At 39.3% G+C, this 15,788-nt stretch overlaps 1 protein-coding gene across 2 annotated transcripts in view; it reads right to left on the reverse strand.

The window, feature by feature from the left end:
• Positions 1–15,788, reverse strand: part of fam120c (family with sequence similarity 120C) — a 46,295-nt gene that overhangs the window by 19,792 nt on the left and 10,715 nt on the right. For both annotated transcript variants that reach the window (XM_040037967.1, XM_040037965.1), the window contains exons 3-8: positions 10,670–10,916; positions 10,424–10,506; positions 7,125–7,253; positions 2,563–2,665; positions 2,337–2,410; positions 1,710–1,984 (exon numbers count right to left, since the gene is read on the reverse strand). In XM_040037967.1, the coding sequence (XP_039893901.1) occupies positions 1,710–1,984; positions 2,337–2,410; positions 2,563–2,665; positions 7,125–7,253; positions 10,424–10,506; positions 10,670–10,916 (911 nt within the window). The remainder of the gene's footprint in view (positions 1–1,709; positions 1,985–2,336; positions 2,411–2,562; positions 2,666–7,124; positions 7,254–10,423; positions 10,507–10,669; positions 10,917–15,788) is intronic.

A 15,788-nucleotide genomic window follows, 5' to 3' on the forward strand; every position in this document is an offset into this window, starting at 1 on the left:
GTGAGATATGGGCCCCACATTGCACATCATAGAGAAAGGGTGGATAGCACAACCATAATGTTTGCACATTCACCTCCTGTGCCAGCCTGCCATGGCTGCACTGGTATGAGTCATAGGTGATGTCACAGGGGAACAACCGGATGATGGAGCAAATCACCCAGCCCTACTACCTATTCCTAGTAGGAGTATGAATCACTGAAATCCTATATAAAAGCCTACTTATGAAAAATAAGATTAGTAATTAAACATTAAATACTCTGACATCGTGTGAAACTGTAATTATTTTATATGTGGTGTCAGTGTCCACTACACGTCAGATTTATGAGCCATGGCTGCCTGGGCTTGCTCAGTCTTGTCTTGATGAACAAGTGCCCTAACAGGTTGGTATGACATGCATATGTCTTCATCCAGAAATGCAAAGCTCTTTGACTTTACTTTCCAGACACATGGTACCAGGGTTGTTTTATACTCCCGAGTAGGGCTGCCACAAATGATTATTTTGATAGTCGACTAGTCACCAATTATTTTTGCGATTAGTCGACTAATCAGATCATGCATCCACTGGACGTAAAACTTACAGCTTATTGCACCAGCACGCATCTGCTCTTATAGAACTATTATTAGCTTACAGCTTTAAGCATTTAAGGTATGTGCTAACTAAAAATAAAGACAAGATGATAGTTTATTAAATTTTAATGAAATTTGCAGATCCTTTCGGTGAAGTTTAATAAACTCAGCCTTCTGCTCCTTGCTATCTAAAATACAACGGGACACCGGAGTAAATTCTCGAGCATCTCACACTTCTGATAATCAGTTGTCTGCTTGATGTTTATTCAGCTGTGTAAAAACTGTAACTTTAATCTCAGCCAAACCGATTTACTCAGGAACAAATCAAACACTGAAAAAAGCCAAACAATAACATTTTTAAGTTATCTAAGTGACTTATAAATCATGTTTAACCTGAGTAGTGAAAGACGGCGGTGGGTTTGAAAACGATTTGCCGGGAGTCCGGTGTTCTCAGCGGCTATAGTGAGCCTTGAACCCCGGCTAGCTATCGAGCTGGTGGGTAACAGACGTCTCCGAAAACGTCGGAGCGCTTTTGAAAATATGTGATGTCTTGATAAACTGAGCAGATATTTGAGGTTTACACAGCTACATTCTCGCCTGAAAATATGTTAAACGTTTATTTTGTGACCCAGAAAGAATAATATTAAAACTAACTAGCTGCCGCCATTGTTGGAAACTGAGCAGTGCTGCGCTATGAATTCTGGGATAGGTTGGACCACGAAGTATGCACCAGACCCATCCTTCAAATCTGAGGAAATGAATGCCGCATTTGTCGGAGTCTTCGAATTTGGACAGTCTTCGTCGTGTCGCTGTAAACAGGAGGATGCGGTTCCTGAATTTGGACACAGCTACGATAGCGGACACTACGTCGTCTTCTTCGGGGTTTAATGGCAGCTGGCATCCTTGTACATGCAGTGCTGCCAACTTCTGTTTCAGTCCGTTATTACACTCTTAAATCCTACTACTTATTCTTGCATCTTTTTGGAACTTACCAAGCTTGAAACGGCGTGTCGACTATTAAATCAGTCGTCGACGATTTTGATAGTCGACGTAATCGTGGCAGCTCTAGTCCCGTGTTAGGAACCCAAAGAACCACTTCAAACTGTGCAAAAGGAACCTGACATGCTCGAAAAGTGTCTTACTTGGCGTTGCTGTCATTGGGTTCATCTCCATCCGACGATGAGGAAGGAGACGGAGAGGGGCCAGACAGAGCGCCGGTGTGATGATTGGGTAGTCGACTTCCCCCCTGAGTGGAATCATATGGAGCTGACCAGTCAGTGAAGCCCATCTTGCCCGTCAGTGAGTCATTGCAGTCTTGGGATGGTGGCTGTGGGGTCTGGAACAGAGGGGCGGAGCCAGGTCCATATGGAGCATTTTGATAGTGTGGCTTTAACCCCGGGACCTGGGGGGGAGGGAACTGGGAAAGGGGGGATAAAGAAGGAAAATTGGGTTGGTGGAGGAAGAAGCATGGGAAATTGAGTACAAAAGAGGAAGAGTAGGGAAGAGAAGACATCTCAGGGGTGGGAACTGATACTGTCCTAGTTTATATCAGATCAAACTGGAAGCATATCATCAAAGCTGGTGGGAGGATACAAGACGGGAAGAAGTGCACCCTCCTCCATCAGTCACTAAACGAGCACATGCCTCAAAGGGATTTCAAAGAGCAAAGGGAAATAAAGCCTAATCCACTATTCTACATGTAGATTCATGTAGACAGAACACAATTACACATCAAAGAGACTTAAGGATTAGCGAGAAAAGGAATCTACCTGATTCTTTCCAGGCTGCATCGGTCCCATGTGACCAGGTGGTCCCCCAAATGGAGCAGGTCCAAACCCAGGTACTGTGCACAGCGAGAAAAAAAAACAGGGATTAAAAACAAATAGACAAATGTGTTTTATTCACAGTGAATAAAAGTACATCGAGCAAGCCAAAAAGATTACATAACAGCAATCCTGTTTTCTGAACTTGCGTCCTGAGCAGCTTGCTACTCACAGATGAAAGAGGAGGGCCCCATGTTAGGTGAGCGGGGTTTGGAGGCAGCTGAGAAATACTCCACAGCTTTCTTGAATCGCTCCACCTTGTCCTCCATACGAGACTGCAAAGGGGGGGCAAAAGCATTATGAAGACTACTGAACCTGCTGGTATTACAGATGGCAGTGAGGATGTTCTAACTGAGGGATCTGCTGGAGAGATTTCCTGCATTACGCACCCAAGAAGGAAAAAACAAGAACAAAAAAACCTTTGGCCTGTTCTCTGTCCGTGGACCAGTGTTTGATGTTTTGGTTTTACAAAAGGGGAGGTTGTCACAGCAACATAGCCATAAAGTCAAACCTACTTGGTCACTGGTTTATCCAGTGTAAACAAGATTAAATAACATGCCTAAGGCCTGATTTATACCTCTGTAGAGACTCTTTGTAGAGCCTACAACCTATAACCTACAACCTATAACCTTTGCAAGTGGCCGACATCTTTGCCAGTATTCACGCTCATGTGTGGCACATATGCATTAATTACCGTATGGTTGTGTCCCACTGATTTACATGCTGTGCTATCCAAAAGAAAGAAAATACAGGGATGTTTTTCACTTCCAAGTCCCTGCTCTTTGTTTTGGTCAGGTTATTTTCCAGGGGAACATGGCTGTGTCCCTCAATTTCCCCACGTCCACTCTAACAGTTTCAAAAATCTTCCAGCAGGAATTTGACAACAGTTGTCAGTTCTTATATTGATGCTATGATTATCATTCGTTATAGTGACACGATATCTCACAAAGTCACGATATCTCTCAAAGTCAGAGAGAGTCAATATGACTTAAGGGGAACAGATTTCTTTAAAAAAAACAAGATGAGGACAAATATAAAGCAGAGATGCGTTTCTGTTAGAGGAGTTAACCTGTGGAATAGTTATGACAGTGATTTAAAAAGGTGTAGTTCATTTTGCTTGTTTAAAAATAGAGTATTAGAAAAATATATATATCAAGAATGAAAAGAGCAAAAAAAAATAAAATAAAAAAAAACCCAAAAAAAACCTCTTGATTCTTTTGCTTTGATGTAGTTACTTATCTAAGGTGGAAAGTTTTTTTTTTTTCTTCTTGTTTGTTTGTTTTGCTTTGTTTTATTATTTGCTTCGAGCCCTGTGTACAGGAGCTGCATGCAAAAAGATCTTTTGTTAAAAGGGTTGGCGTAATAAGCAAATGCTTCAGCCAATACCTTTTGATTAGCCTTGTCTCATGCTTTCTTGCTTTGTGGTAGATCTTTGTTCCGTCTTCACTGAGATATTTGAATGCTAATCAATAAAATCAAATCAAAAAAAAATCACTGAAAAATTTAAAAACTGTTCGAAAAAGTCAGAACTACATGGAAGGAACTAACTGTGCTAAACATGCCAATCACAATGGTTGCGGGCCGTGTAGGTCTTTCTGGGGACGTGCACATCAGGTTACGGCATATAGTTCAAAGCCACGCTCAACTTTCCAAAAACGAGTTGCAACTCAGAGAAAGAAGTGGTTGCTTTAAGTATGACTGGTGCTGCAGAAAATTAGCTTTAAATAGCAGAGTAACAAATTACATTTCACCTTTACTGTGAATTAACACAGCCCTCAAACAAAAACTTGTTAAGATTAATACTTCATCTTTTTTTCAGTATAAATGTATACTGTATTGCTTCTAGTTAAAGACCACAAGAGTATGTGATCATCTCATTAGATTGGATTAGCCAAGCTGGATTCAATTATCTTGTGGCTTTGAAAACAGAAGAAACTGGCTCAGGTTACCAGATTTATTTAAACTAGGATCTCTGAGCTAGGGCTGTGCGATATGACCAAAATCTTATATCGTCATCTGATATATATCGTTATATCGAACAGCCCTACTCTGAGCTGAACTTCAAAACTTCCAGAAAAAAAAAAAGCCCCCGGTCTCCCGACTCTCTTACTTCAACGAAGCATGGGTTAGAGGCAACTCTGTCAGTGTTTTTTATAAAATAAAATAAAAAAAGAGCCGTAAAGGTTCACTGATTCTCAAATTCTGGATCAATTCCAAAGTTTAAAATAATGTGGCTGACAAAACTTCACTGCATATGTTTTGAGATACAATACTGACACAATGCTCACTTGTGTCAGTATTGTGCCTCAAATGCCTAGACAGTTTCAAAGTCCTTCAGTCCTGCATTACACAAAAGGTTGGAATATTAATGACACAACAGATGAATGTGCCTAAACCTCCTAAGACCCGAACTCTTCCACAGCATGCATTTTTTATTTCTCTTTGATATTTGGGCTGATTGGGACCCGATGAATGTAAAAACAAAGAATCACCTTTTTTTTTTTTAACCCGATTTTTGTTCCTAAGATAAATGAGAGCCACGTATGAGGATATTCATTTTAAATTTTGATGAAACTTGGGCAGTAAAATGTCCTCGTGAGTGGATATCAGGCCCTTGTAGAGCAAAATTTAGTATTTTGGTCTTGACAACCCAAAATGTGATGTGCACATATGTGGACACCAGGTCCTAGGAGGTTAACATTTACTGATATGTTGACACGAGTCTATATGGCTGAAGTATTGGTCCTTTTCTGTGTCATTCATTACTACAGGAACAACTGGTTTGGTTTCTGACACCTGGTTAGATGTTTGCCGCTCTGGTTCCAGATCACTAAGTCCTTGTAGCTGGAAGAGAGTCGCCATGTTTACTATAAACTGACCCCATGCAAAGGTTTATCTTTCAATCTCCCCGTCCTCTCTGTGACACTTTGGTTATAACTGAAGACATAAATCTGCTTTTGAAGAAGAAGAAAAAAGGCCCCAGATGTACTGTTTAATATCAAACAGGAGAATATACTGCATTTAGAAACCTATACTTTGGTGTGGATTAAACCACGTTAATGCTAGAGTGAGCACATGTATAGACTCAGAGTTTAATGTGAGATTCGTTCAAATTAAAGAGCAATAAGTTATACATACATCGTTATCAGAATCTAGTTTGCTGCTGGATTCAGGAAAAAATACAAATAAAGTCGCTTCTTACTGAACTCCGTGATTATTCCAGCGCAAGAAAAATGTTCAGCTTTACATACTTTAACTGCAAAGATAAACTGAACATGTTATAACAAGGATGGCAAACTCTGTTTTACGAAAGGCTATGTGGTTTATTGATAAGTTGCTTAATATGAGATGGGATGGATGCCGTTTTTCCAATAACCCAGTTTGGGCCATGGTGTAATGGCAAGAATTTAGACATAAGCCACACAGTAAGTAACAGCAGCACACTGCTGTGGTCATGGCAGGTCAAAGTAACTTTTTTCTAAAAGGTTTATAACATTTTTTTTTAACCTTTATTAATGGCTGAATCCAGCGTGTCGCTTTCCATCAAATGGCTGAATAATTACCATTTAACTTTGTATTATGGACACAGGAGAAGATAAGAACAATTACCTATACTTTTACATCTTCCCCCAGAAAATTACATGTAGTGTAACCCTCAGTTTACTTAAAGGAAATTTATACTTCCATGTTCCACTCTACAGTAAAATGGCTGTTGATTGGTTCCTAGTTACAGGGGGGACAACTGTCATCTCTACTCTACATAATTATCCCATAGATGCCATTTTATTTTTTTGGTCCCTCATATCCTATATCCTTGTAGGTACTTTCCCTGTCCCATTTAGTAATTACAACTGTAATAACAACTTCACTCAATCACAACATGGTTTATCCAACGTATCAGTTTATTTGGCAGCCCTAAACCATTTTGACGTCACATTTCATCAAAGTCAGAAGCCTTAAGTACTTGAGTTTAACATGCATCTTTGCTTCACAGATGGACAAAAACAACAAAGATGCACTGGTTTATTTTGGTATTTTAGGTTTGCCTTAACTTTGTGCGAGTCGCTCACCCTCACAAAACCTTGAAGGCCTGTTTTGGGCCATGAAAACAAAGTACAGAATGGCTTCTTGTATGTGTTGTCAAGTAAATGCACCATCTTCCCCGTTCAGCTTTTTTTTTGCTGTGTGAAACAGTGGAAAAACACATGCACTCTAGCAGCGCAGCTCAACTGATCATCTAAACTAACCACAGTGGAAAAACCCTATTAGTCAAAGAGCCATATAGTTTATAAACATGTTCAGTAAACTACGACTTAACTCCTACCATAACTTTCCTTTTACAGAAGACATCAAACTCAACATGCCACCCAATTATAGATTTAAATGTTTATGTCCTTTAGACATGAACAACATAGCAGAAACCACTTCCCGAGGCGACACCGGGGACTAGCTAACCCCGTGCAGCACAGATTTATATCGGATAAGCAGAAGACTACAGTTTAGCACTGATGTGTGAGGAAGTACAGTTGCTGACTCAGGCCTTGTGTCAACAGTAATAACCTATTTAACTGTCAGCAAAAATCTGATATGTAAAGTCAAACCTCGGCTAAAAGCATGTTCACATTGTTCTTTTCTTTTCATGTAAATCTTATTTAAAGACATTTTAATTCACCTGGCAGGATGTCGGTCTCCGAGCAGTCGGTAAAAAGAACATCAGTGACACACATGACCTACCTGTGACTGTTTGAAGACATCTCTGGCAATGGCGTCGAGGTTTCCCAGGTCTTTGATGGAGGCGACGTACTCTGAGACGGCTTTGATCACCACCTCACAGGGCGGCAGCACCAACTGATGGGCTCGCACCTGACAGCAAGAGAACAAAGGCTCTCATGTACTTATATCGAGCTACGAGGACAGCAGCACTGTGAAACAGCCGCATGACAGACAGGTAGATTTTTTTAAGAAGCATCGCACAGAAGCGGCATTCATATTTCTCACTTTTTTTATTACATATTTATTATACACTTTTTTCTAAGCAACTTTGGTCATATATATATATATATATATATATATATATAAATAAAAACACCAAATACTGCAATGTTCACCAATAAAAAAAATGACACTTTTGACAAAAGAATGATTCCAATAACAGAATGATCGCGTTGCAGATATGTGGCTTTTGGCATGTGCCCATAGGAGCGTTAAATTAATAACGCCTGTTCCTCGCTCTGAGGGAGAGGCTGGTTAGGTTTATCAGTTTGTTTGCAGGGTAACTAAAACTTTATGGAGAGCTTTGCATGAAATTTGTGCCACTGGTGGGGCTTGGCCACACTTGAAGAAGAAAGAAATGATTAACCAATAGCATTTCGTGGCAGGTAGTGAATATCAGAAACTCTAAACTATTGATCGACTTCTTGATAGGAATTTTCCACTTTAACTATCATCTGACCCATTTCAAAGGTAGTCATTTGTGTCCATGTACACGAAAGTGTATTTTCCTTTTTTTTTAAAGAGTGAAAATGTCAACGTTCAAGTCTCATAGGTCACAGATTGTTATCTACATTTTTTTAACATGCTATTAATTTTATGATTAATTTGCATGGAAAACCACTTTGTTAGAGCCAGGCATTCAAAATGACTGAGATTTAGGTATAGAAAAACAACTTATGTTTAGTCATAAAGACTCACTGTGAAGTTTAGAAGCTAAACTATGTGATTAGGGTCAGACATCATAAACAGGTTAGGTCTAGTCTTTAAAAGATCATGGATAGTGGGAAACAACGCAGTTGCCACTTTTTTCAAAGCTTCATTTCTTTGGTTAGCATACTGACAGATTCCACACGCAAGCCTTTGGACTGTGGGAAGAAGCCAGATTATCTGGATTGAAAGATCCCAAAACCTTCTTGCCACAGTGCTAATAACAGTCCCACCTTCTACTGAAACACTTTACTTACAAAGTCATGTTGACTGTCACAAAAAACCAAAAGAAAACAACAACAAAAAAAAAAAAACATGACATTTCATGATCATGAGCACGATCTATGTTCACAAGTATTTCACAAGTTATTTACCTTGTGAAATACTTGTGAACACAGATTTTTGGATTAACCTACATATGTAGATTAACCTCTGAAGTCAATCTACATATGTGTACAAGAATTACCATTCCTGCCAAGGAATGTTAAGATAAGTAATCACTAATGGAAATCAATAAATGTTAAAAATGAAAAAACAAATTAAACTGGGAGATCTGCTTTCCAGTTCCAATATGATACCAGTGGTGTTGCTTCAGGTATTTGCTGATAACAAGTACTCATCCAATACCAGCGCTAAATTAATAAGCCTTATCCCTCAATGCTAGGAAAGGACTTGTAATCATCATTTTATGTGTCAGGAAACATACAATATGCAAAAGTAATGGACTGATATTTGCTGATAAATTAATGCATATCAAAGGAAAAAGCGTAAAAGAAAGATAACTGTATTTATGTAAGGGAACTAATTCATTAAAATTTGTTGTTTACCGGTCACACCGGCTTCTTCTTTCCCTGCTCTCAGTTTCAATGTGGGTACACCTCTTCATATACGAGAAACAAAACAGATGAGAGGAAGATGAAGTGAAGATAAGAAGCGAGTAGAAAACAACTTACGTCACCCTTAAAACAGAAAATCTTCTGAACAAGTGTTAAACTTATTGGAACTATAAAAAGAGGGTGAAAAGTCAACAAGGATAGCGTAGTCATCTGAGCCTTTCAATCATCGTCAGCAAAACTTGTTAGTGCAGGTATTCCATACCTGCTGCAAACTGCTAACCTTTATGTTAGCACTATTTCTAGCAACTGGTGCACTGCTGCTGAGGCATGGCAAAGTAAACACAGACCAATGTAGAATTAAAATATTGACTGCTTGCCACCAGTACACAACTTCTTGAGTCACTATCAGAATAACGTTTTTTTAAGGTTCATCTGCCTCTGCATTTGTCTGGCTAGCAAAGATAAACACTACCTGTATTTTGGGGGTTTTCAGCCATAGCTGACTGTGTGCTTTAAAGGGATGGATGGAATTCACAGTATTCACATAATCATATCAAAAGAAGAAGAACATTTCATTTGGATGTTAACCTTTGACAATATCACTGAGGGGCAAGGCCTCTCTCGTTTAACGTTATCTGATCCCTGATCACTTATATCCACTGAAGCTGAACTGACTGTAAAATATTTATAAGAATCCAGGTTGTCTGCTTTTTACAGGATAATGGGAACTAGGCTATACTGTTATATCTTGGCACAAAGAGTCACTTTTGAAAGTAAAATTAAATTTTAATGCAGCCACCAGGAGCCCCGACCTTTGACAACACTTACCACACACTGTGTGATGGGAAATTATAAGCAAGCTAGATGGAAAGTAAGACAAGACTGGCAAGTGAACCAGCAGCGTACTGCATTACTTCGAGCTTGAAAACACAATCATATAAATGCCGTGTCAGCGTAAACCACATCAACCACATTGTGCAGCGTGTGGACGAAGGCTGCAAATGCTAGCAGTGCTACACACCACACTCGGCACTCTGTAAGCCATTAATTGTAATACAACGTCGGTCTGCCACTGTTGCGGGCACAACATCAAAGTTCAAAACAGTCAGTGGAGGAAACGTTGACGGCATGTGACTTAAGCACTGCACCCAGACCACGGGACCAAAGGCCTTTCTTGGAAACAGGTTCCATCCGGTGATACACTTCAGGTGTATTTTAACAGTCAGCTTGTTGGAACACTACAATACATTTATTTATTATCATTTTCTACAAAAGTTTCACAATAAAAGCCTTCTAAAGATCAACAGATGGATCTTGTTGTAAAAGGGGGAAAAAAACGTAGTGAGAAAAATAAGACACCCCTCTGTAAAATGTGTCATATATAAATAGTCTAGTTCTGTTTAAAAATGAGGTAAGGGTTCATGTGACATTACATACTGTTACAGCTAATATTTTCTTTTATTCGCAGAGAACTATGGACAAAGAAGCAATCGTTACCTTGAGGGAGGCTAGTGGGTGTTCTGGTCCCAGCAGACTCCAGTGGAAGGCAGCCAGGTCTTCATCAGGCAAAATATGATTTCCTGAAAGAAAGAAGTTCTTAACTTTTTGTTGCATCAGTGAACAAAAACAACAGACAAAGGCAGCTGTCAATTATAACCCACGTACAGGGGTGTGTCCTTCAAAAGTAAGAAGTGTGGTATATAGTTTGGATTTTGAGGTGTGTGCCATTGTATCGCTCCTCACCCAGCAGAGCAGCAAAGCAGGGCAGGTGCTGTGTCTTGAGCCCGAGCTGCCTGGCGGCCTCGGACAGCAGATACTGGTGTGTGGTCAGGTTCTTTCCGTTCCAGCTCAGTTTGAGCGCATGCGAGGAAAAGTAGGCGGGGACGTTGCAGAGGGCAAACTCTGAATCCTGAGCGATCAGGCCTGCAAATCCATAGTCCCTGTAGAGAGAGAGCACTTCCTGGTGGTGGTCCTCCAAAGTCTGTACAACCTGTAGGTACAGAGAAGACAAATTTGTTAGCTCTATGAAATTTCGCACCACCTCTTTCATATTTAAAGTATAAATGGATTAAGAAAAAGTTATTTATTGCTTATCTGATCACTGTTTAAGTTGCTTTTTTTAAGAATAAGAGACAAGTTTTACTCAAACTTAGCTTCTCTAATTTGTGGCTTTTTGATATCAGCGTTTCCCCACACAGAGCCTGGAGGTTTATTTTATTAGCTTTCTATACAAGTTTACAAGTGGAGAGCCTGCACACTCTTATTTTGAAAGTTGAGCTGCTGCTAAAGTCTGTATACAAGTGATGGAGCTAGCCATTGGGATGTTCCGCCTCAACCTGAGACTTTTTGTTTGAATAGCTATCTGTCTGAGAAAACATGGAACGCTGCTCAACCATAGGCTAGCACAGCTGTCAATCACACAGCACGCCTTACCCTGCTTTACCCCAACTGGTTTTTGTTGTTTTACACCAATGGGGACCATAATTTACAAAATAAACTTTCTGCTGCATTCATTAAAACTTGAAGCCAGTGGTTGAGACTATAAATGGTCTAATGAGATCACAGAGTAAGAGAGCTGAAGGGAGGTTTAGATAAAATGGACTGTAGAATTTGGTCACCCACACCACTGTAGTACAAGACAGCTGGTTGGTGAATCACGATGGGCATTTTTCAGTACTCCCCAATGTTTTATAGACCAGATGACATTTCAGAGGAATTGAAATTATTTTTTTTTTTTGAAGTGGACTGCCAACGGAGAAAATGACAGTCTCTCGTGCAAGCTGTCACTACAACATACTTCGTTTATGATGAATGTAGATGACAGACTAAAACTGGCAGTGACACATTTTATGCCAACACAATACTTCTGCTCCACGGTCCATGACAAGGTTTCATAAAACACTGTTTGCTCGCAAAATTACATCTGAGGCAAAACTGTGCTGTACCGGTTACTTTCAGTGTCCTGGTGATGCATCTTTCTCAACATATGGCCACGTAATATTCTTCATAGTTTGTGGATGAGGGGCCATATTTTTGTCAGATAGAGGGAGAGCACTACGGCCTCAGGATTATGTGGAATCTTTTTAATCGATGTCAGCGTTGATCAATGTGAAAACTAAATAATTAGACAAAGCTTCGTTATTAAAATTCCATTTAATGAGCTGGTAATCAAATATCTTTTTTTCAAATGAATGCAATATGGGACAAAGATGGCAAGGATGATTGAGACTTGTTTAAACTATTTCATCTCTCTGTATCACTAAAACCAAGCAAACATTAAGAATCAATCCATTTTAAGATCTTAAATAAAACTGAAGAATGAACAATGTCAAAACGATGCAAGACATTTATTATCATTGGGAAATACTAATTAAATAACTATTCAACAGTGCTAGAACCACTACAACACAATGATGCTTTTAAATCAACTAACAGTGAAGCAGACTTTAAAAGCCTAGCAGCGATATAACAATGACATTCAGCGACTGGTAGCAACAACAGTTAGCGACAGGGAGAGTGGGCGTGTACGAAGTGAAAATTCAAAATTTTGAGGTGGATAATTGAAGTGACTACCAATGGGAGCAAAGAAAACCACTGATTGATGTATAAAAAAAAAAACATTAGGGTGACAACTACCGTGTTAAAAAAAATGCCGTAAGCTCAATTATATAACGCAGTTTACTCAACATTAGTTTACTGAACTTAAAAAAAATCTTTAAGTCTTTTTTTCCCCCGTCAACTACATATACTGTATACCTAATTCAACGCACAAATCAGTGGGTTAAAAACGTGAAAGTGGTGGAGCATGCAGATGCAAATATATTTGACTATAAAGCCCAGCGATTCTGAGAAAAAGCCTGCGCTAACTGTGATGATCCTTCCACCTTCGTTTGTTGGACCCTTTTATGACTTTTACTGTTTTGAGATGGCTTGTAAACCAAGGACACTCTTTAAGCCCACTCAAATCGAGCTGAACAAAATGATGACTGCGTTTGTGCTTCAAAGGAGAGGATGAATGCACGATGCTATGAATAAAAGGTCTGCAACCCAAGACAAAATGAGTGACATATTTATAATGGCCTGTGGCTAAATCCAAAGTAAAATGTTAATTAAAATTTCAATAATCAAGCCACAACATGCAGTAAACACTAGAGACGTGCATAACTAGTTGGCCAGATATTTAAACGTTGCCACCCTCACTAGTCAGCATTAGAAACTAGTTGGTTACACATTGATGTGTAGCAGTTGGTTGTCAGATGTTATTATAGCCATGGCAATAGACTGTATTTAGTCCCAAATACTTTGAGTGTTTTTGGGGGGGGATTAGTCAGTCTTATTTTTTCCCCCTGCATATTTAAACATTCAATAAATTAGTTGCCAGGGACATCCTCAGTAAATACCTGACTATTACAAATATTCAAATTTATTTAATTTTATTAAGACTAAGAGTAGGTTATTAATTGTTTTGGTTGTATGGTCTTTGTTTTATTTAAGTTAATGTTTATAACAATGTTAAAACGTTAAACGATCGTGGCTCAAGAGTTGGGAGTTCGCCTTGTAATCGGAAGGTTGCCGGTTCGAGCCCCGGCTCGGACAGTCTCGGTCATTGTGTCCTTGGGCAAGACACTTCACCCGTTGCCTACTGGTGGTGGTCAGAGGGCCCGGTGGCGCCAGTGTCCGGCAGCCTCGCCTCTGTCAGTGCGCCCCAGGGTGGCTGTGGCTACAATGTAGCTTGCCATCACCAGTGTGTGATTGGTGTGAATGGGTGGATGACTGGATGTAGCGTAAAGCGCTTTGGGGTCCTTAGGGACTAGTAAAGCGCTATACAAATGCAGACCATTTACCAATTTGTTTCTGACAGAAGAATGAATGCCCACTTAAATAGAAATTATACATCAATAATAATATACAATAAAACAGCTAGAATCTTAAAAAATATTGTGATGTGGATTTTTAGCCACACAGTCCAGTGCTAAAAGTAAACAATTAGTTTCAGCTTTAAGTCTGTATATCTAGAATTAATACCAGAGTTTAATGACCAGAAAAATGCATGTGTAGCAACTCCAAACACACTAAACTGGCACCCAGTACACATAGAAGTAAGCAGAGACCCAAAGCTGCACAGATAAGAACAACAGTAACTAAAGTGAAGGTGCAATGCAAGCAGAGGTGAAATACTTGGAGCTGCAGAAGCAGCACAGTTTCTCAGAATACAGGTAGGGCAAAACAAGCGTGCACACATGGGAACTGTGAGTAACGATGCTGTACGAGCACATGAAGCATCAGAGTGTGTTGTGTTGTAATGTAGGTGGGATTTTTCTATTCTAACAAGTATCCTCTCAGGAAACAATATGGCACTGTGTTTTTGTTATACTAGCTATGGGAATGTAGATCAAAGGCAAAACATGACAGCAGGCTACATAAAGCTGACAAGAGGGGACTGCTAGAGGCACATTTATGGCTCTCTAGGATGCATTATATATTTCACATTACTGTATGATAACAGCAGAGTGGTTCAGTGCATTTATAAAGCACATTACTGATGTTTCAAAAGGTCAGATGCACAAAAATATTTTATTTCTAGTATTCTGAAATAGGGCTGTGCGATATGACCAAAATCTCATATCCCGATATAAGAATTCTATCGTCTGACGACGATATAAATCACAAAAATGTAACATTTTCTGTAAATTCTGTGAATCTCGGGCAGCTCGACTTGCGGGAAGTGTTTCCTGCATGAAACTATACATTTTTAGACATAAGTTGTAACGGCCGCTGTTTTCTTTGTGAGTATTTATTACACAGCGTGCTGCGGGGAAAAGCCTGTTCTAACGTTTAAGTCTAAGGTTTATTTTTTAAGCACCTGGAGGCTCTTTTTTACTTCTCATCCGTAAATAATCTGCTCTTTCACGTGATTAAGTTTATTTTGAAAAGTCTCAACAGGGTCTTGAGCTTTATTGTGAAAGGTTTATGTGGAACATAAACAAGCGGACACGCGATGGTGTTACCGTCGTTGTTGCTAACCACAACGCATAAAAACAGGCGCTTGTCCGTCAGTAGTGTGGTTATATTAAATATAAGAGAAAGAGAGAACTTTAAGAAATTAATATAGCCACTACAGTGACCATCAAAATGATGACAAAATATTGCCTCAAACAGTTTATTTTGCGACACCACGAAACAAACATAGCGTAAAATTAAACGATAGACGTTTTTATATCGTCATCCGATATATATCGTTATATCGAACAGCCCTATTCTGAAACACCAACTAACTCAAATGTACAAAATAATTCAAAGTATACCACTGTAAGTCACCTGGGAACTATAAATAGTGCTCCCAACTCAGCAGCTGCTCAACAATGTATAAAAAAGTTCACCGAGTTCATGTTATGTAATATATAGGCTAGACAGGTCATGCCTTAAAGTACATGTTTCCAATCTCCACTTTGGAATGAGGATGGACAGACAAATTCTTTTAGACCAAGCATTTATCACTATATCTGAATTTATCTTGGACAGACTTCACCTCCTTCCAAACCATTACAAACACGGGGCACCAGCTGCAAGGACCAGCTAGAGATACCAATTGCTAAATTCTTTAAAATCATGACAGTTGTGTGAGACATATTTTAAATCTACAGAAATCTTGCTGAAACACATCTAAGCTATTAAAATCCAGGCATTTAGAAATTCATTTTTGGACAGGTATTTTAGGCACCTCTGAGCAGGTGACTTCTTCAAACAAAAGACAATAAAGTAGCCTGTTATCAGGCAGAATTATCAGCTGTTTACACTGACTTTCATGTTTAAACACGGGGAAAAACAAAAGAGGACTGACAAGAACTGAATCACATCTATG

The sequence above is a fragment of the Simochromis diagramma genome, unplaced genomic scaffold (assembly GCF_900408965.1).
Source record: "Simochromis diagramma unplaced genomic scaffold, fSimDia1.1 OVJJ01000061.1, whole genome shotgun sequence".
NCBI lineage: Eukaryota > Metazoa > Chordata > Actinopteri > Cichliformes > Cichlidae > Simochromis > Simochromis diagramma.